Source organism: Hypanus sabinus, chromosome 1, assembly GCF_030144855.1.
Source record: "Hypanus sabinus isolate sHypSab1 chromosome 1, sHypSab1.hap1, whole genome shotgun sequence".
In the NCBI taxonomy this organism is placed as follows: domain Eukaryota; kingdom Metazoa; phylum Chordata; class Chondrichthyes; order Myliobatiformes; family Dasyatidae; genus Hypanus; species Hypanus sabinus.
This window is the reverse complement of record NC_082706.1, coordinates 2,974,128-2,992,864: the sequence shown is the minus strand read 5'-3', so window position 1 is coordinate 2,992,864 and position 18,737 is coordinate 2,974,128. Positions and strand designations below refer to the sequence as shown.

The 18,737-nt window shown below is 45.6% G+C and overlaps 1 protein-coding gene across 3 annotated transcripts in view; it reads right to left on the bottom strand.

Annotated features, from left to right (window-relative positions):
• xpo7 (exportin 7) overlaps nucleotides 1-18,737 on the bottom strand; it is a 193,386-nt gene that overhangs the window by 17,762 nt on the left and 156,887 nt on the right. For all 3 annotated transcript variants that reach the window (XM_059959530.1, XM_059959646.1, XM_059959588.1), the window contains one exon: nucleotides 6,395-6,533. In XM_059959530.1, coding sequence (XP_059815513.1) covers nucleotides 6,395-6,533 — 139 coding nt within the window. The remainder of the gene's footprint in view (nucleotides 1-6,394; nucleotides 6,534-18,737) is intronic.

The window sequence follows — 18,737 nt, the reverse complement described above, 5'->3', positions numbered from 1 at the left end:
GATAAAGTGCCCCACATGAGGCTGCTAAACCCAAGCTAAGAAACCATGGTATTACAAGAAAGATACTAGCATGGATAGAAGATTGGCTGATTGACAGGAGGCAAAGAGTGGGAATAAAGGGAGCTTTTTCTGGCTGCCGGTGACAAGTGGTGTTTTGCAGAGGTTGGTGTTGAGACCACTTCTTTCTATGTTATATGTCAACTATGTGGATGATGGAATTGATGGCTTTGTGCCAAGTTTGCCAACAATATGAAGATAGGTAGAGAGGCAGGTAGTGTTGAGGAAGCAGGGAGTCTGCAGGACTTGCAGATTGGGAGAATGGGCTAAGAAGTGTTGGGAAGTGTATGATCATGCACTTTGGTAGAATGAATAAAGGCATAAAACTATTTAAAAACTGGAGAAATTCAAAAATTAGAGGTGTAAAGGGACTTGGGAATCATTGTGCAGGATTCCCTAAAGGTTAACTTGCAGTATTAGTCCGTGGTAAGGAAGCCAACTGCAATGTTAGAGGACTAGAGTAAGGATGTGATGCTAAGGCTTTATAAGGCACTGGTCAGACTGCATCTGGAGTATTGTGAACAGTTTGGGCCCCTTATCGAAGAAAAGATGTACTGGCATTAGAGACGGTCCAGAAAAGGTTTACGAGAATTTTCTTCCAGGAAAGAAAAGGCTAATGTATGAAGAAGCATTTGATGGTTCTTGGGCTGTACTCACTGGAGTTTAGAAAAACGGGGTGGGGGGATTTCATTGAAACCTATCGAATAGGCCAAGACAGAATGTATGTGGAAAGGATGTTTCCTATTGTGGGTGAGTCTAGGACCAGAGGACACAGCCTCAGAATAGAGGGGCATCCATTTCGAACAGAGGTGTGGAATTTCTTTAGGTAGTGGATGGTGGATCTGTGAATTCATTGCCATAGAACAGCTGCCAAGGCATTGAGTATACTTAAAGCAGAGGTTGATAGGTTCTTGGTTGAACAGGACGTCAAAGGTTACAGACAGAAGGTAGGAGAACAGGGTTGAGAAGGATAACATATCAGCTATGGTGGAATGATTGAGCAGACTTGATCAGCTGAGTTGAAAATTGTGCTCCTGTGGCGGCCCGCACATGCGGGACTCCAACCACCATCAGGAGCCGCGGGAAGACACGTGGTAGCGCGTTTGGAACTACCTGCTTGGGGCATACCTTCCGGGGACAGTCTGACGACATGTCCGCCCCACAGATCGCAGGGGCCCATGGGAGGGGAAATTTAAGCGCGCGATCTTGAATCAGTAAAGGCATTCTGAATTCAGCTCTCTCTGCCTCCGTGTTTCTTTAGTAGCGCATTACGCACGACTACATTGGTGACCCCAACGTTCCAGACGGCGTCTGAAGCCGGCGACTCAGCTACCAGCCATGAGTTCGAGCAACTCGCACAGCACGGTCTCTCTGAAGCTCCCGACTCTCTGGGCCACTCAGCCCCACGTTTCGTTTGAGCAGGCTGAGGCCCAGTTCAATATCAGAGACATTACAGCGGACACCACACGGTACTACTACGTGGTCAGCACGCTCGACTAGGAGACGGCAGGCCGGATCACCGACTTCCTACGCCAGCCACCAATGGAGGACAGGTACACTAAGCTTAAGGTGCGCCTGATCCATACCTTCCGACTCTCCCGCCACTAACTCCCGTGCAGCTCCCACACATGGACGGCCTGGGCGACCGCAGGCCATCCGAGCTCATGAATGATATGCTGGTGCTCATGGACGGCCATAAGCTGTGCCTTTCATTTGAACAGTTGTTCCTCGAGCAAATGCCAGAGGACATTCGCCTCCTCCTCGTGAGTGAGGATTTCAGCGACCCACGCAGGGTCGCGGCTAAAGCAGATGTCCTTTCGCCGAGCAAGCAACATAGAGCAGTCTCCATTGGCCTAGCCACAATCGCACACCCCAAAGCCCAGGCCTCGCAATGGAAGCTATCGAGACCCACGGGGGAAAAAGACGAAAGTTCGGAACAATGGTGCTTCTATCACCAAAGATGGGGTTCAGGCGCGCGCCGCTGCCATCCACTATGTGCTTTTCCGGGAAACGCTGGGGCCAGCCGTCGCTAATGGCTATGATGGCTGGCCACTGAGACAGCCTCCTGTACCTCTGGGACCGACACTCCGGGCGGCGCTTCCCGGTACCCACCAGGGCTGAAGTCGACGTACTCCCCCCCTCGAACACGGATATTCGTAACGCGGTCCCCGAACTCACCGCTGCAAATGGCACCAGTATTAGGACGTACAGCCTGCGAACTATCGCACTGCATTTCAGGTCCAGCTGTTTCACTTGGACTTTCACGTTGGCAGCGGTGTCACAGCCACTACTAGGGGCAGACTTCCTACGAGCCAACTGCCTCATGGTCGACCTAAAAGGCCAGCGTTTGGTCCATGCCAAGACATTAGACTTTCCAGCTCAGAGAAGCTAAGCTACTGGCCCTCCACCTGGATTCCATGACCCTCTTGGGTAACGAATTTGCCAGGGTGTTAGCGGAATTCCCCTACCTAGTTACCCCACAGTTCTCCAAGGTGGACCCCAAGCACGGCGTGCAGCACCACATCTCCATGCAAGGACCGCCGCTGCACACCTGAGCTCGCAGGCACCCACCCGACAAGCTCCACCTCACCAAGGAAGAGTTCCGTAAGATGGGAATCATACGCCGCTCAGACAGCCCGTGGGCGTCCCCGCTGCACATGGTGCCCAAGTCCGCAGGAGAATGGAGGCCCTGCGGAGACTACAGAAGGCTCAACAACGCCACAACCGCTGACAGATACCCGGTACCCCACATCCAGGACTTTACGGCGAACCTGCACGGAGTAACCATCTTCTCCAAAATGGTATCCCCTGACCAGGTTGATTTTCGAGAAGATGGTCAGATCCCAGTGCACCCCAACGACATGCCCAAGACAGCCCTCATCACCCCGTTATAGCTTGTTCGAATTCCTGAGGATACCTTTCGGTCTCAAGAATGCAGCCCAAACTCGGTGGGACGTGGCCTGGATTTCATTTTCATTTATTTGGACGATATCCTGGTGGCCAGCAGTTTACACCAAAAGCACGTGTCACATTTACACCAGCTTTGCCAGCGCCTGAGCGACCATGGACTGGCAATCAATCCGGCAAAGTGCCAGTTCAGGCTGACGGAGGTTTTCTTCTTGGGCAACAGAGTCAACCAACATGGCGCAGTTCCCCTACCAGAGAAGCTCCAGGCCATCCGCCAGTTCCCCAAGCCCAGCATGGTCAAGGGCCTGCAGGAGTTTGTAGGGATGGTCAACTTTTATCATCAGTTCGTGCCGGCGGTGGCACGCATCATGAGACCCTTGTTCAGCCTGATGGCCGGCAAGGCCAAAGAAGTGGCATGGGACATGGAGTACACGGAGGCATTCGAACAGGCCAAGGAGGTGCTGGCAAAGGCAGCCCTCCTAGTGCACCTGAGAGTCAATGTACCCACAGCGCTCACAGTTGATGCTTCCGACATGGCAGTCGGCGGAGTCCTGGAGCAGCTCGTCAAGGACCAGTGGCGACCACTCGCTTTCTTCAGCCAGCACCTACAGCCACCAGAGGTGAAGTACAGTGCTTTCGACAGAGAGTTGCTAGCGCTCGACCTGGCTGTCTGGCATTTCTGGTACTTCCTCGAGGGAAGGGAGTTCACCATGTATACGGACCACAAGCCCCTCACCTTCACACTGGCCAAGGTATCGGACCCATGGTCGGCTCGGCAGCAGAGGTACCTGTCCTTTATTTCAGAATTCACCACGGACGTCTGCCACATTGCAGGGAAGAACAATGGCATCACCGACACACTGTCTCGTCCCTGCCTCCACTCAGAAGCATATCGTCCTCAGGAATAGACTACGCAGCACTGGCAGAAGCACAACGGTCGGACACCAAGATCCCGGCTTACTGCACCGCTGTTTCGGGGCTCCAGTTGGAGGATGGCTCCATCGGCCAGGCAGCGGATCGACTCCTGTGCGACATGTCTACTGGCAAACCCCGACCCGTGGTACCAGCAGCATGGAGGCGCCAGGTATTCGACACGCTGCACGACCTGGCCCACCCGTCCATCCGGGCGTCCATCAAGCTGGTAGCGGACAGATTCGTCTGGCATGGTTTGCGCAAACAGGTCGGACACTGGGCCAAGACCTGCGTACACTGCCAGACCGCCAAAGTCCAGCAGCATGTGAAGGCTCCACTCCAGCAGTTCCAGCCAACGCACAGGAGGTTCCAACACATCCACATGGACATTGTTGGCCCCATCCCGTCAGATATATCTTTACAGTGGTAGACAGGTTCACCAGATGGTCAGAAACCGTACCGCTCACAGACACGTTCACTGAGTCCTGCGCCAGGACACTCATTGCCAACTGGATCGCCAGGTTCGGCCTCCCAACGGACATCACCTCTGCCAGAGGGGCACAGTTCACGTCTGGTTTGTGGACAACACTGGCGCAGCTCCTGGGCATCCAGCTGCATCACACCACAGCGTACCATCCCCAGTCCAACGGTTTGGTAGAGCGATTCCACTGGCATCTCAAGTCGGCCCGGATGGCACGCCTCAGGGGCCCCAACTGGACAGATGAGCTTCCCTGGGTCCTACTGGGCATCCACACAGCCCCCAAGGAGGACCTGGACACCTTCTCAGCATAATTGGTCTACGGTGCCCCCCTGACAGTCCCAGGCGAGTTCGTACCAGAGGCCCGAGGTTCAGAAGAAACTCCAGCAGTGGTGCTAACAAGACTGCGGGACAAGGTAGGGACCTTGGCACCGGTCCCGACCTCCAGGCATGGTCCCACACCATCCTTCACCCCTAAAGACCTCCAAGACTGTGAGTATGTTTTTATTCGCAAGGGCATGCACAGGTCACCTCTACAGCGATCGTACGAGGGACCCGTGATCCGGCACAACAGATCCACGTGTGTCATGGAGGTGGGTGGCCAGGAAGAGACTTTTACAGTGGACCGCCTCAAACCGGCGCACTTGGGACATTGAGCAACCAGTGAGGGTACCCGCACCGAGCCGGCGCTGCCAGCCACACAGACTAGGGGCTCCACTCCCCCGATGGACTTTTCTGGGGGGGGGGGGGGGGGTGTGGCCGCCCACACACACGGGACTCGAACCGCCATTGGGAGCAGCGGGCAGGCACGCGGTATCACGTTTGGAACTACCCGCTTGGGGCAGACCTTCCGGGTCAGTCTGACATTAGTCTGCCCCGCGGGTCGCAGGGGCCCATGGGAGATTTACGCGCGTGATCTTGAATCAGTAAAGGCGTTCTGAGTTCAGCTCTCTCTGCCTCCATGCCAATGATTTATAGTCATGATTCTGATTCAGTGTGGTTCAGTCTACTGCACTCGTACCTTTGGTCTGCTGGAGTATTTGATTTGGACTAGCACTTGCACAGTACTACTGAGGGAGCTTGCATAGTCAAGAGACTTAAACCAAAGTTCATTCAACCATCTCCAACTAACATTAAGGTTCATTGGACACTAATGGAAGCATGCCATAACTAGTATTTTTCTTCAAACACATTATCTGTATGGCATATCCAGGGAGTGGTAGCACCTCTGGTGAAGGGGCTTCCTGTGTCCTTGCTGGAGCAGCGCAGTCTTTGGTCCCCACTGGACATTCAATTCTTTCCTGTGGCTCTAAGTAGCTATTTACATGCAACAGTGGCCACACCCCTATACACTACTTCGACAGGTGGGCTAAACATGGTGAAGGTAGCTGATGGACCTCCTACACACCCCAGTGAGATAGGGATACATCTGTCCTAACATTAAAGTCAAACTGGGCTGATGAGATCTACAGTGATACCTAACATGAACATGGTTCTGGAATACCTTGTGGAGAACGAAGGGCATGACAAGGCACAGAAGTAATCATGGTCATCCACTGCAACCACACAATATCTCAGTTATGAATACTACTCACAGTCCTGGATCCAAACCTCCAAGTTCAGAGAGTAGAACTACCCCAGTGCAATGGGTTTTCCTCTTTAAAAACTCACCAGGCCAGGTTTCTCATCATCGTCGGATATGATGGACAACCAAATCAATCATCTAGCTGTTATCATTGTACTTATTTAACCATATTTTTCTTAGCTTGCATTGAACAACCTTCTGCTATCTCCAGGCCTATAGCGGTAGAGCAGATGAGCCCAGTAAATTGGTCCCAGCAGGAGACCACGACTTGAAACTGGCCCTCTTGGCAGATGTCCCAAGCTTGATGAATGAAAAACCCAGAGAGAAGCAGATCACGATATTGTTGGCAGGGAGTTATGACAAGCTTGGCTTGGACACTGTTCCTATGTTGAGGGACATACAAGAAAGAAAAACAAGGATTTCAGCCATATCAATAAAAAAAGCGATTTACTTACCCAGTGCAGTGAGACCTTCTGAAATGGAGGACAAAATGTACATGATAACGTGGGGCTCCAGACTGGCTATAAAATTCATGTGGTCTTGAGTGAGAACTTCTAACAAGGAATAGTAAGACTGACTGAGTTTGGGATAATCCTAGGGGAAAACAACAAAACAATGAGTCAGAGTAATGTAGCATGGAATCAGGCCCTTCTGCCCAAATCATCCATGCTGACTATGATGCCCAGCATGTTAGTCTCATTTGCCTGTGTTTAACCCATATCTCTCTAAACTCCTCCTGCCCATGTATTTCACCAAAGTTCTTTTTAATGTTGTTATTGTACCTTCCTCTGTTAGCTCGTTCCATATATACTTCATATACATATGCATTACTCACTGTGTGAAGGAATTCCCTTCCGATCCATTTAAACTCTTTCACCTCTTTACTCAAACCTATGCTCTCTAGCTTTTTTTTAAGTTCCCCTTTCCTGGAAAAAAGACCCTACTGATAACCCTTAAGTTTTTATTCACCTCTGGAAGGTCATCCCTCGGTATCCTACATATCAAGCCTGCTCAATTTCTCCCAAAAACTCAGGCCTCTGAGCTACAGTGCCTATAAAAAGTATGCACCGCCTAGGAAATGTTCATCTTTTATTGTTTTACAACATTGAATCAAGGTGGATTTAACTTGCCTTTTTTGATACTGATCAACAGAAAAAACTCTTTCATGTCAAAGTGAAAACAGATCTCTAGGAAGTGATTTAAATTACTTACAAATGTAAAACACAAACTAATTAATTGCATAAGTAGTTATTTGTGTATACAGCAACTGTTGCCCGGGTGCTTCACCAGTTGCAGCTTTATGGAAGAGTGGCAAAGAGATAACTACAGTTGAAAAAAATCTTAAAAACTTGGCTGAAGTCAGCTGGAAGAAAGTTTATGATCTGATAAAACCAAAACTGAGCTTTTTGGCCATCAGACTAAACACTATGTTTGCCATAAGCTTAACACCACACACCATCAGTAACTCACCATCCCCACCGTGAACCACAGTGGTGGCTGTGTCCTGCTGTGGGGATGCTTCACTGCAGCAGGCTCTGGAGGGCTTGTGAAGGCAGAGGGTAAAATGAATGCAGCAAAATACAGGGAAATCCTGGAGGAAAATATGATGCAGTCTGCAAGAGAACTGTGACTTGGAGACTATTTGCTTTCCAGCAAGACATTGGCCCAAAGCATAATACCAAAGCTTACATTCTTCATATACATGAGGAATAAAAATCTTTACATTACGTCTCCATCTAAATGTGCAATGTGTAATTTATAATAAATAGCATGTACAACAGGATAGTCACTATAACAAAGAAATACAGTTGTGTCAGCATGTTAAGCAGTCTGATGGCTCAGTGGAAGAAGCTGTCCAGGAGCCTGTTGGTTCTTTCTTTTATTGTTTCCTGGATGGTAGCAGCTAGAACAGTTTGTGGTTGGGGTGACTCAGGTCCCCAATGATCCTTCGGGTCCTTTTTACACACTTGTCTCTGTAAATGTCCTGAATAGTGGGAAGTTCACATCTACAGATGTGCTGGGCTGTCCACACCACTCTCCGCAGAGTCCTACGATTGAGGGAAATACAGTTCGCACACCAGGTAGTGATGCAGCCAGTCAGGATGCTGTTAATTGTGCCCCTCAGAAAGTTCTTAGAATTCTGGGGTCCACACCAAACTGTTGTGCCTTTTTCACCACAGACGGTATGTACAGACCATGCGAGAACTTAAAAGCTGTTTACTCTCTCAATCCCAAATCCACTGACGTTAATAGGGGCTAGCCTATCTCCATTCCTCCAGTAGTCCACAACCAGCTCCTTTGTTTTTGCGACATTGAGCAAGAGGTTGTTATCTTGAAACCACTGTGTCAGGGTGATGACTTCTTCTCTGTAGGCTGCCTCATTATTATTTGAGATTAGGCCAATCAGTGTAGTGTCATCAGCAAACTTAATTAGCAGGTTGGAGCTGTGGGTGGCAACAGTCATGGGTATACAGAGAGTAAAGGAGGGGGCTTAGTACACAGCCCCGAGAGGCACCTGTGATGAGGGGCAGAGGTGAGGCAGCCCCCTCTTACCACCTGGCAGCGATCTGACAGGAAATCCAGGATCCAGCTACACAAAGCAGGGTGAAGGCCGAGGTCTCTGAGCTTCTTGTCAAGCCTAGAGTGGCATGATGTTTATCACTAATAATCGCTATGTGATCTGACAGAGCTTCGGCAGTTTTGTAAAGAAGAATGGGGGAAACTTGCAGTATCCAGATGTGCAAAGCTGATAGAGACCTATCCACAGAGATTCAATGCTGTAAGTGCTGCCAAAGGTACATCTACTAAATACTGACTTGAAGGGGGTGAATACTTGTGCTATCAATTATTTTGTTTTATATTTGTAATTAATTTAGATTGCTTTGTAGATATCTATTTTCACTTTGACACAGAAGTCTTTCTCTGTTGATCAATGTCAAAAAAGCCAATTAAATCCACTGTGATTCAACGTTGTAAAACAGTAAAAACATGAAAACTACCAAGGGGTGTAAATGCTTTTTATAGGCACCATATCTTGGCATCCTCATAAATCTTGACTGCACTACTTCCAGTACAATTGTATCTTTCCTATAATAAGGTGACCAAGCTGTACACAATATTCCAAAATTAGTCTAATCAAATGTCCTATACAAATGTAGCACAACATCCTAACTCCTATATTCGATGAAGGTCAGCATGGCAAACATCTTCTTCACCACCTTTCCTATCTGCGATATTGCTTTCAACAAACTATGCACTTGTACTTGCAGATCGCTCTGTTCTACAACACTCCCTACAGCTTGACAATTGACATTATAAAATATACCCTGGTTTGACTTACAACCAGCATTAAACTGCAGAATGCCTAGAAAGGTTTCAGAGATTTTTAAAATTAGAAATTCAATCGAGTAGGGAAAGATTATAGCAAGTTTTGATGCCCACTGTGTGCTGTATGGACTATTATATCTTTTGAAGGAGTAACAGATGCAGGAATGTGGGGAGAGTGAGCAGGGAATGTGGTTACTATGGACTGGTCTGTCACAGTCACAGACACAGCATGGAAACAGACACCTTGGCCACTATGTGTTAGCCATCAAACACCCAATACACCCAAAGGTCCTCTTCTGTGCTCTAAGATTCTATGGTTACAGAGGTAAAGTGAATTCATTTCACAGTTCTTTGTTGAAACACAGAATTTGGATACAATAGGGTGATTAGCTGGAAAAAGTTCCTTTGCAGTTTAACTTTTCTTGCTAAAGAATATGGCCAGCCCAGGACATGGACACATTTACTCTTCCCACAGGACACAGGAAGCTCTGTGTGATGCACTTTAATGAGGAACCGAAGGAAGCTGATACAAGAAATTCCTCCAGTGCAGGGAGGGGTTCCCAACCAGGTCCACAGACCTCACTGTTAATGGTAAGAGTCCATGGCATAAAAAGATTGGGAACCCCTGCTCCAGTGTGATTAATGACATCAGTGCCATTTCTACATGGATTTTACCACATTGACATGGAATTTAATAAAGCATTTGACAAAGTCCCTCATGGGGGGCTCAACCAGAAGATCAACATGCATGGGATCCATGGTGAATTGGGTTCAGAACAGGCTTACTTTTAGAAAACAGAGAGCAGTAGTTGAAGGGATTTTTTCTAGCTGGAGTGTGATTAGTGGTTTTCAGCAGAGATCAGTACTGGGACCGCTGGTGTTTGTGATGTATATAAATAATGTGGATGAAAATGTAAACGGGTGGGTTAGTGAACTTGCAGATGATATGAAGATTGGTTGTGTTGTGGATAGTATAGAAGACTGACAAAGAATAGAGTGGGATATAGATCAGTTGCAGAAATGGGTGGAGAAATGGCTGGTGGAGTATAACCTGGCCAAATGTGAAGGGTTGCATCTTGGTTGGTCAAGAGACAGTACACTGTTAAAGACAATACCCATAACAATTTAGATGAGTAGAGGGATCTTAGGGCCCAAATTCATAACTCCCTGAAAGGATGGTTAAGAAAGCATAGGGCATGTTTGACTTTACTAATTGAGGCACTAAACTCAAAAGTTAGGAGGTTATGTTGCAGCTTTATAAAACTCTAGTTAGGCCACATCTGGAGTATTGCATACCATTCTGCTCTCCCACTATAGAAAGGCTGTCAAGACTTTGGAGAAGGTCCATTAACAGTGTTCAACATACACTTATAAATATTGTGTCCAAAACATCTGTGGACAAAGGGATGAGGAAAAATCGTTACAATGTCTAGGCCAGGAGTCGGCAACCCGCGGCTCTTTCATCTCTGTGCTGCAGCTCCCTGTGGCTTTGGAAAATAAATGATGAGCATTTAATTAAAATGTATTTTATGTTAGTTTGTTAGTTTTTGAAATGTAATTCTAAATTTGAAGATTATGGTGATCTTGTACAATCTAAATAAAACGTGTTTTTTGTCGCTATTAATATACGTCACCACTGCCAATGCCTAACACCCGCCAGTGCGCGATTTCTTTAATTTTTCGATCCAAGGTAGGCTAACTATGGAGAATTCTAAAAAAAGAAAAGTGACTGAAGAAAACAGAACGTTTAATGATACGTGGGCAGATTCATTTGCTTTCACTGCTGACGAGACTGGTTTACCGGTATGCTTAATATGCAATGAGAAACTTGCTCAAAAATATCCGGATGGAGATGAGAGAAAAAAAGCCGTTTCGGAACTGATGCGGAAGGTTGATCTGAGCAAAAATCATTTCAAGAAGTGGATGAAGTCTGAAAAATCAACAACTTATGCTAGTTTTGTTGCTGCTCAGGAAATAGTCAGGCACGGGAAGCAGTTTACAGATGGTGAATATATAAAAGAATCTTTCATTAAGATTTCAGAACATCTATTCATTTTAAAAACAAGAGTGAAATTGTGCAGCAAATCAGGGATATGCCCCTCTCTGCAAAGACTGCCAAAGACAGAACCATAAAAATGGCAGAAGACATCACAAGACAGCAAATTAAAGACATCAATTCAGCTGTGGCCTACTCGATTGCCTGTGACGAGTCTAAAGACAAATGTGATATTGAACAAATAGCGTTGTTCTGCCGGTATGTAAACTCTGCCAGGCCACAGGAAGAAATGATTGAGTTGATACCTCTAAAAGGCCAAACACGGGGGGAGGACATCTGTGAGGCTGTCTTGAATTGTTTAAGAGCCAAAGAGCCAAAGAGCAAATAAAGACCACCCACCTGGTGTCATTAGCTACTGATGGGCAACCAAGTATGACAGGAGCGCACAAGGGATTTCTGGCTTTACTACAGAAGTCGCTGGACAGAAAGCTGCTGACTTTTCACTGCATCTTGCACCAAGAGGCACTGTGCGCTCAAACATTTCCTCCGGAATGCACAGAAGCAATGGGTGTTGTCATTCAGATTGTCAATAAAATAATGGCTAAAAGTTTAAATCACCGTCAATTCCATTTGTTACTGGACGAGCTGGAAAGCGCATATTCTGATCTCCTGCTGCACAACAAAGTCCAGTGGCTGTCAAGAGGGGAGGTGCTGAAACGCTATGTCGCGTATCTGGAAGAAGTGAAAACTTTCCTGGGCAGCAAAGGGCTCACCTTTCCTGAGCTGGAACAGTCAGAGTGGTTGGAAAAGCTACACTTCATGGTAGACATGACAGGGCACCTGAACACGTGGAACACAGCTCTTCAGGAGAAAGGACGCACAGCCCTGCACATGTTGGAGGATGTTTTGGCATTCGAGCGCAAGTTGACAGTGCTTGCCAGAGATTTACAGAAAGGCACATTGTCTCACTTCCCCAATTTAAGAGAGTTCAAACAAGCTCACGACATGATAAATTCGGAGTATTTACATTCTGCAATCATTGCAATGCAAACATCCTTTGGGAAACGCTTCTGTGAGTTCAGAGAGGAAAAAAACACATTATCCTTCCCGGTCACTCCCCTAAGCATCGATCCATCCCTACTGAATACGACTGCATTGGCAGGTGTGAGTCAACCTGATCTTGAGATGGAACTGGCCGACATAGCCGACAAAGACATATGGGTGTCCAAGTTTAGACGCTTGACAGCAGACCTTGAAGATGTTGCCCGTCAGAAGGCCGTTCTTGCTCAGAATCACAAATGGAGTGATATTGAAAACCTCCCTAAACCGGACAAACTTGTGTTCGAAACATGGAATGCTATCCCCGACATTTATGTAAACATGAAAAAGTATGCGCTTGGAGTCCTGTCGATCTTTGGATCCACTTATGTATGTTAGCAGGTGTTCTCCAACATGAACTTTATTAAAAACAAACATCGCGCACGCCTCACAGATGACAGCTTGCGATCCTGTGTAAAGATGAAGGCGACGTCATACAGCCCTGATGTGCAGACACTGTGCGCTGAGGTCCAGGAGCAGAAATCCCATTAACCAAATATGATAAATATTTTAATTGCCTATTATTTTACGTATATTCATATTTTTTCATTGTTCAGTGAAATAGTCCTTTTATTTTTCAGGTTGACAGCTGGCTGACGTTATTTTTGGTTTGCTGCTGGCGGACAATTTAAGTTCGGCGTTTTTCATAAATACAAGAAGGACTCAAATAGACTTTGAGTATTTTACTTAAAAGTAACCTTCAACCCAACGTCTTTTTTTTGGTGTTCAAAATGTTTTTGTTGCATGCAGAAATGTAATTTCGTTTTCTCTGCAGGAGTTCATCGATTACATAAATGCAACACATTATAGTTTATTTATACATAGCATAAAGGCAAAAAAAAACGTTGTATGCAGTGTTATTTCATTTTAAATGTCAAACAGGTTTTGTGGCTCCCAGTGTTTTCTTTTCTGTGGGAAACGGGTCCAAATGGCTCTTTCAGTGGGAAAGGTTGCCGACCCCTGGTCTAAACCAATAGTCCACCAATGTTTTGGACACATTGGACTTACAAAAGGGCATTAATATTACATATAAGTGATAAGCCCAAATCCAAACAAAAATCCATCAAGCCAACTTGCCATTTAGTCATTAACAGACACAAGACACAAGTAGAATTAGGCCATCTGGCCCACCGAGTTTGCTCCACCATTCAATCATGGCTGATCCTTTTTTTCTTCTTCTCCTCCTCAACCCCAGTTCCCGGCCTTCTTCCCGTAACATTTGATGCCACTTCTTGCCCATTCTCCAAATCTAAGTCCTTCTACATCCTACCAGTTTCCTCAACACCATCTGCCCCTCCATCAATCTTCGTATCATCTGCAAACTTGGCAACAAAGTCATCTATTCCATCATCTAAATCATTTATATACAGCAGAAAAAGAAGTGGTCCCAACACCCGACCCCTGCAGAACATCACCAGTCACTGGCAGCCAACCAGAAGAGGATTTTTTTATTCCCTCTCGCTGCCTCCTACCAATCAGCCAATGCTCCAACCATGTTAGCAACTTTCCTATAATACCATGGGCTCTTAATTTGGTAAGCAGCCTCATGTGTGGCACCTTGTCAAAGGCCTTCTGAAAGTCTAAATATACAACATGTTGCATCCCCCTTATCTATTCTACTAGTAATCTCCTCAAAGAATTCCACCAGGTTTGTCAGGCAGGATTTTCCCTGAAGGAAACCATGTGGACTTTGTACTATCCTGTCCTGTGTCACCAAGCACTGCATCACCTGATCCTTAACAATTGACTCTAACATCTTTCCATCCACTGAGGTCAGGCCAACTGGTCTATAATTTCTTTTCTGCTGCCTTCCCTTTTCTTAAAGAGTGGAGTGACATTTGCATTTTTCCAGTCGTCTGACACCATGCCAGAGTCCAATAATATTTGAAAGATCATTTCTAATGCTACCACAATCTCTAATGCTACCTCTTTCAGAACCCTAGGGTCCAGTTTCTCTGGTCTGGGTGACTTATGTACCTTTAGGTCTTCAGCTTTTTGAGCACCTTCTCTCTTGTAACAGTAACCGCACCCACTTCTCATCTTTCACACACTAAAACATCAGGCATACTGCTAGTGTCTTCCACAGTGAAGATTGATGCAAAATTCCCAATTAGTTCATCAGCCATCTCCTTGTCCCCCATTATTTCTCCTACCTCATTTTCTAGCGGTCCTAAGTCCACTCTCATTTTTCTTTTATTTTTAACATACTTGAAAAAACTTTTACTATCCACTGTGATATTATTTGCTAGCTTGTTTTTATATTTCATCTTTTCCCTTCTAATGATTTTTTTTTAGTTGCTCTCTGTAGGCTTTTAAAAACTTCCCAATCCTCTACTTTCCCACTAATTTTTGCTTTGTTGTATGCCCTTTCTTTTCCTCATGTTAATGGTGCTTGAGACGAAAAAAATTTAGCTGCTAAATGTAAACATTCTAAAGACATTAACAATGTTTACACTGTACAGACACTATGCAAACATTACCCATTAACAGCCATCCAGACCCCACACGCTAAGAATTCAGAATGAGTTATAAATTGTCATTTCACCCTCCAGACATTAATCTAATGTTTTACAAATTTTAATATAACAACAGAGAAGTGGCAGATGAAGTTTAACATCAACAGATTTGTAGTGTTGCATCTTGGCAAGACAAATGTAAAGAGAATTTACACTGTTAAGATAAAAAAAAGGGAGCAGCATAGGATCTTCAGGTCCAAGTCCATAGCTCCCTGAAAGTGCTGATAGGGTGGTTAAGAAGGGATTATGACACATTTGCCTTTATATATTGAGGCATTTTCAAAAATGAGGAGGTTATGTTGCAACTTTATACAGCTCTACTTAAGTCACATCTGGAGTATTGTTTAGGAAGGATGTTGAGGCTTTGGAGAAGATACAGAAGAGTTTACCAAAATGTTACCTGGATTAGAGGGTATGTGCTATAACAAGAGGTTGGACAAACTTGAATTATTTTCTCTGGAGTGGCATATGCTGAGTGGAGATCCAATAGAGATGTACAAGAATATAAAAGGCATAGGCAGAGTAGGCAGACAGTATCTTTTTCCCCAGGATTGAAATGTCCAATACCAGAGGACATACATTTAAGGTGAGAAGGAGGTCTATTTAAAGATGTGAGGGGCAAGCTTTCTTTCACAGAGAATGATGGTTGCCTGGGGTGGTGGTAAAGGCAGATACATTAGAGACTGCTAAGACATTCAGATAGGCACATGAATGTGAGGGAAATGGAAGGATATAGTCATTGCGTAGACAGAGGAGATTAGCTTGGTTGGTCATTTGATTACTGATTTCTGAATCTGAATCAGGTTTTTCATGGTACATGTCATGAAATTAGTTATTTTGTGGTAGCACAATGCTGCAAAACTTAAGGAAACAAACCATAAATTACAAAAAGAAATATATATATATATATATATATATATACTAAATAATAGTGCAAAAAGCGATCAAAATAAAAAAGGAAAAACATAGAGAGGTAGTGTACATGGGTTCATTGTCAATTCAGAAATCTGATGGCGGAGGGGAAGAAATGTTGAGTGTGTGTCTTTAGACTCCTGTACCTCCTCAATGGTAGCAATGAGAACATGTCCTAGGTGATGGGGATTCATAATGATGGCTTCCACCTTTTTGGGGCATTGCTCCTTGAAGATGTTCTGGATACTGGGGAAGCTAGTGCCCATGATGGAGCTGTCTGAGTTTGCAACTTTCTGCAGCTTTTTCCAATCCCGTACAGTAGCCCCCTCCATGCCACACAGTGATGCAACCTATTAGAATGCTCTCCATCTGTAGAAATTTGAGAGTCTTTGGTGATACACCAAGTCCTCTCAAACTCCTAATGAAATATAGCCACTGTCATGCCTTCTTTGCAATGCATCAATATGTTGGGCCCAAAACAGATCTTCAGAGATTACTGATATCCAGAAATTTGAAACTTCCCACCCTTTCCACTTCTGATCCCTCGATGAGGACTGGTGTGTGTTCCATCACCTAAGATTCACAATCAGTCCCTTGGTTTTACTTACGATGAGTCCAAGGATTTTGTTGTTGAGACACCACTCAACCAGCTAATCTATCTCATTCCTGTAGGTCTTCTCGTCACCATCTGAAATTCTGCAAAGAGTAGTGTCATCGGCAATTTTATAGATGGAATTCATGCCTAGCCACAGTCATGGGTGTAGAGAGGAGCAGTGGGCTAAGCACGCATCCTTGAGGTGCACTAGTGTTGATTGCCAGAGTGGAGATGTTATTTTCGATCCACACAGACAGCGGTCTCACAGTGCGGAAGTCTAAAATAGCAAGCACTGGAGACCTATTGAGGCAATAGACAAATTGCAGAGGGTCCAGGTCCTTTCTTAGGCAGGAGTTGATTCTGGCCATGACAAACCTCTCAAAGTACTTCATCACAGTAAATCTAGGTGCCACTGGGCAATAGCCATTGAATCAGTTCACCCTGCTCTTCTTGGGCACTGGTTTGATTGTTGCCCTTTTGAAGTAGGTGGGAACCTCCGAGTGCAGTAGTGAGAGATTGAAAATGTCCTTGGTTGGCCAACAGTGCTCTACCAGGTACACCATCAGGACCTGATGCATTGTGAGGATTCACCCTCTTGAAAGATGTTCTGATGTTGGCCTCCGAGACAGAGATCACAGGGTCACCAGATGCTGCAGGGATTCACACAAGTGAATTTTATTCTCCCTTTCAAAGCATGCATATGAGGCTTTAAGCTCATCTGGGAGGGAAGCATCAAAGCCATTCATGATGTTAGATTTTGTCTTGTATGAAGTAACAGCCTGCAAACATTGTCAGAGCTAAAGTCCATCTGATTCTGTCTGTAACTTCAATCTGAATTGTTTTCGCTTTTGAAATAGCCTTCTGTAGGTCGTCCACAGACCTTGTATAGGTCTGGATCACTGTACTTTAATTCCAGAAATCTAGCCCTCAGCCGACTATGAACCTTCAGGTTCATCCACATCTTTTGGTTTGGCCATGTCTAGCATGTTCTCATAGACACACACTCATCCACACAGGTCTTGCTGATCTAACTGGTTCAGCACAACATTATGGGCCAAAGGGCCTGTTCCTGTGCTGTACTGTTCTACGCTCAGTGGAATGCAGGCACCATGCTGTATGTCATACCTTGGCACTGGGAAATCAATAGCTTACAGAAGGAACAGAGTGATATTGGGGTCTATGGATAGACCCCTCAAAATTGCTGTGCAATAGACAATAGACAATAGTTGCAGAAGTAGTCCATTCGGCCCTTCGAGCCTGCTCCAACATTCCGAGATCATGGCTGATCATCTACTATCAATACCCGGTTCCTGCCTTGTCCCCATATCCCTTGATTCCCCTATCCATAAGATACCTATCTGGCTCCTTCTTGAAAGCATCCAGAGAATTGGCCTCCACTGCCTTCCGAGGCAGTGCACTCCAGACCCCCACAGCTCTCTGGGAGAAGAAGTTTTTCCTTAACTCTGTCCTAAATGACCTACCCCTTATTCTCAAACCATGCCTCCGGTACTGGACTCTCCCAGCATCTGGAACATATTTCCTGCCTCTATCTTGTCCAATCCCTTAATAATCTTATATATTGCAATCAGATCCCCTTAATTCCAGCGTGTACAAGCCCAGTCTCTCTAACCTCTCTGCGTAAGACAGTCCGGACATCTCAGGAATTAACCTTGTGAATCTACGTTGCACTTCCTCTACAGCCAGGATGTCCTTCCTTAACCCTAGAGACCAAAACTGTACACAATACTCCAGGTGTGGTCTCACCAGGGCCCTGTACAAATGCAAAAGGATTTCCTTGCTCTTGTACTCAATTCCCTTTGTAATAAAGGCCAACGTTCCATTAGCCTTCTTCACTGTCTGCTACACTTGCTCATTCACCTTCAGTGACTGATGAACAAGGACTCCTAGGTCTCTCTGTATTTCTCTCTTACCTAACTCTACACCGTTCAGATAATAATCTGCCTTCCTGTTCTTACTCCCAAAGTGGATAACCTCACACTTATTCACATTAAACGTCATCTGACAAGTATCTGCCCACTCACTCAGCCTATCCAAGTCACCCTGAATTCTCCTAACATCCTCATCACATGTCACACTGCCACCCAGCTTAGTATCATCAGCAAACTTGCTGATGTTATTCTCAATGCCCTCATCTAAATCATTGATGTAAATCGTAAACAGCTGTGGTCCCAATACTGAGCCCTGTGGCACCCCACTAGTCACCACCTGCCATTCCGAGAAACACCCATTCACCGTTACCCTTTGCTTTCTATCTGCCAGCCAGTTTTCTATCCATGTCAATATCTTCCCCCAAATGCCATGAGCTCTGATTTTACCCACCAATCTCCTATGTG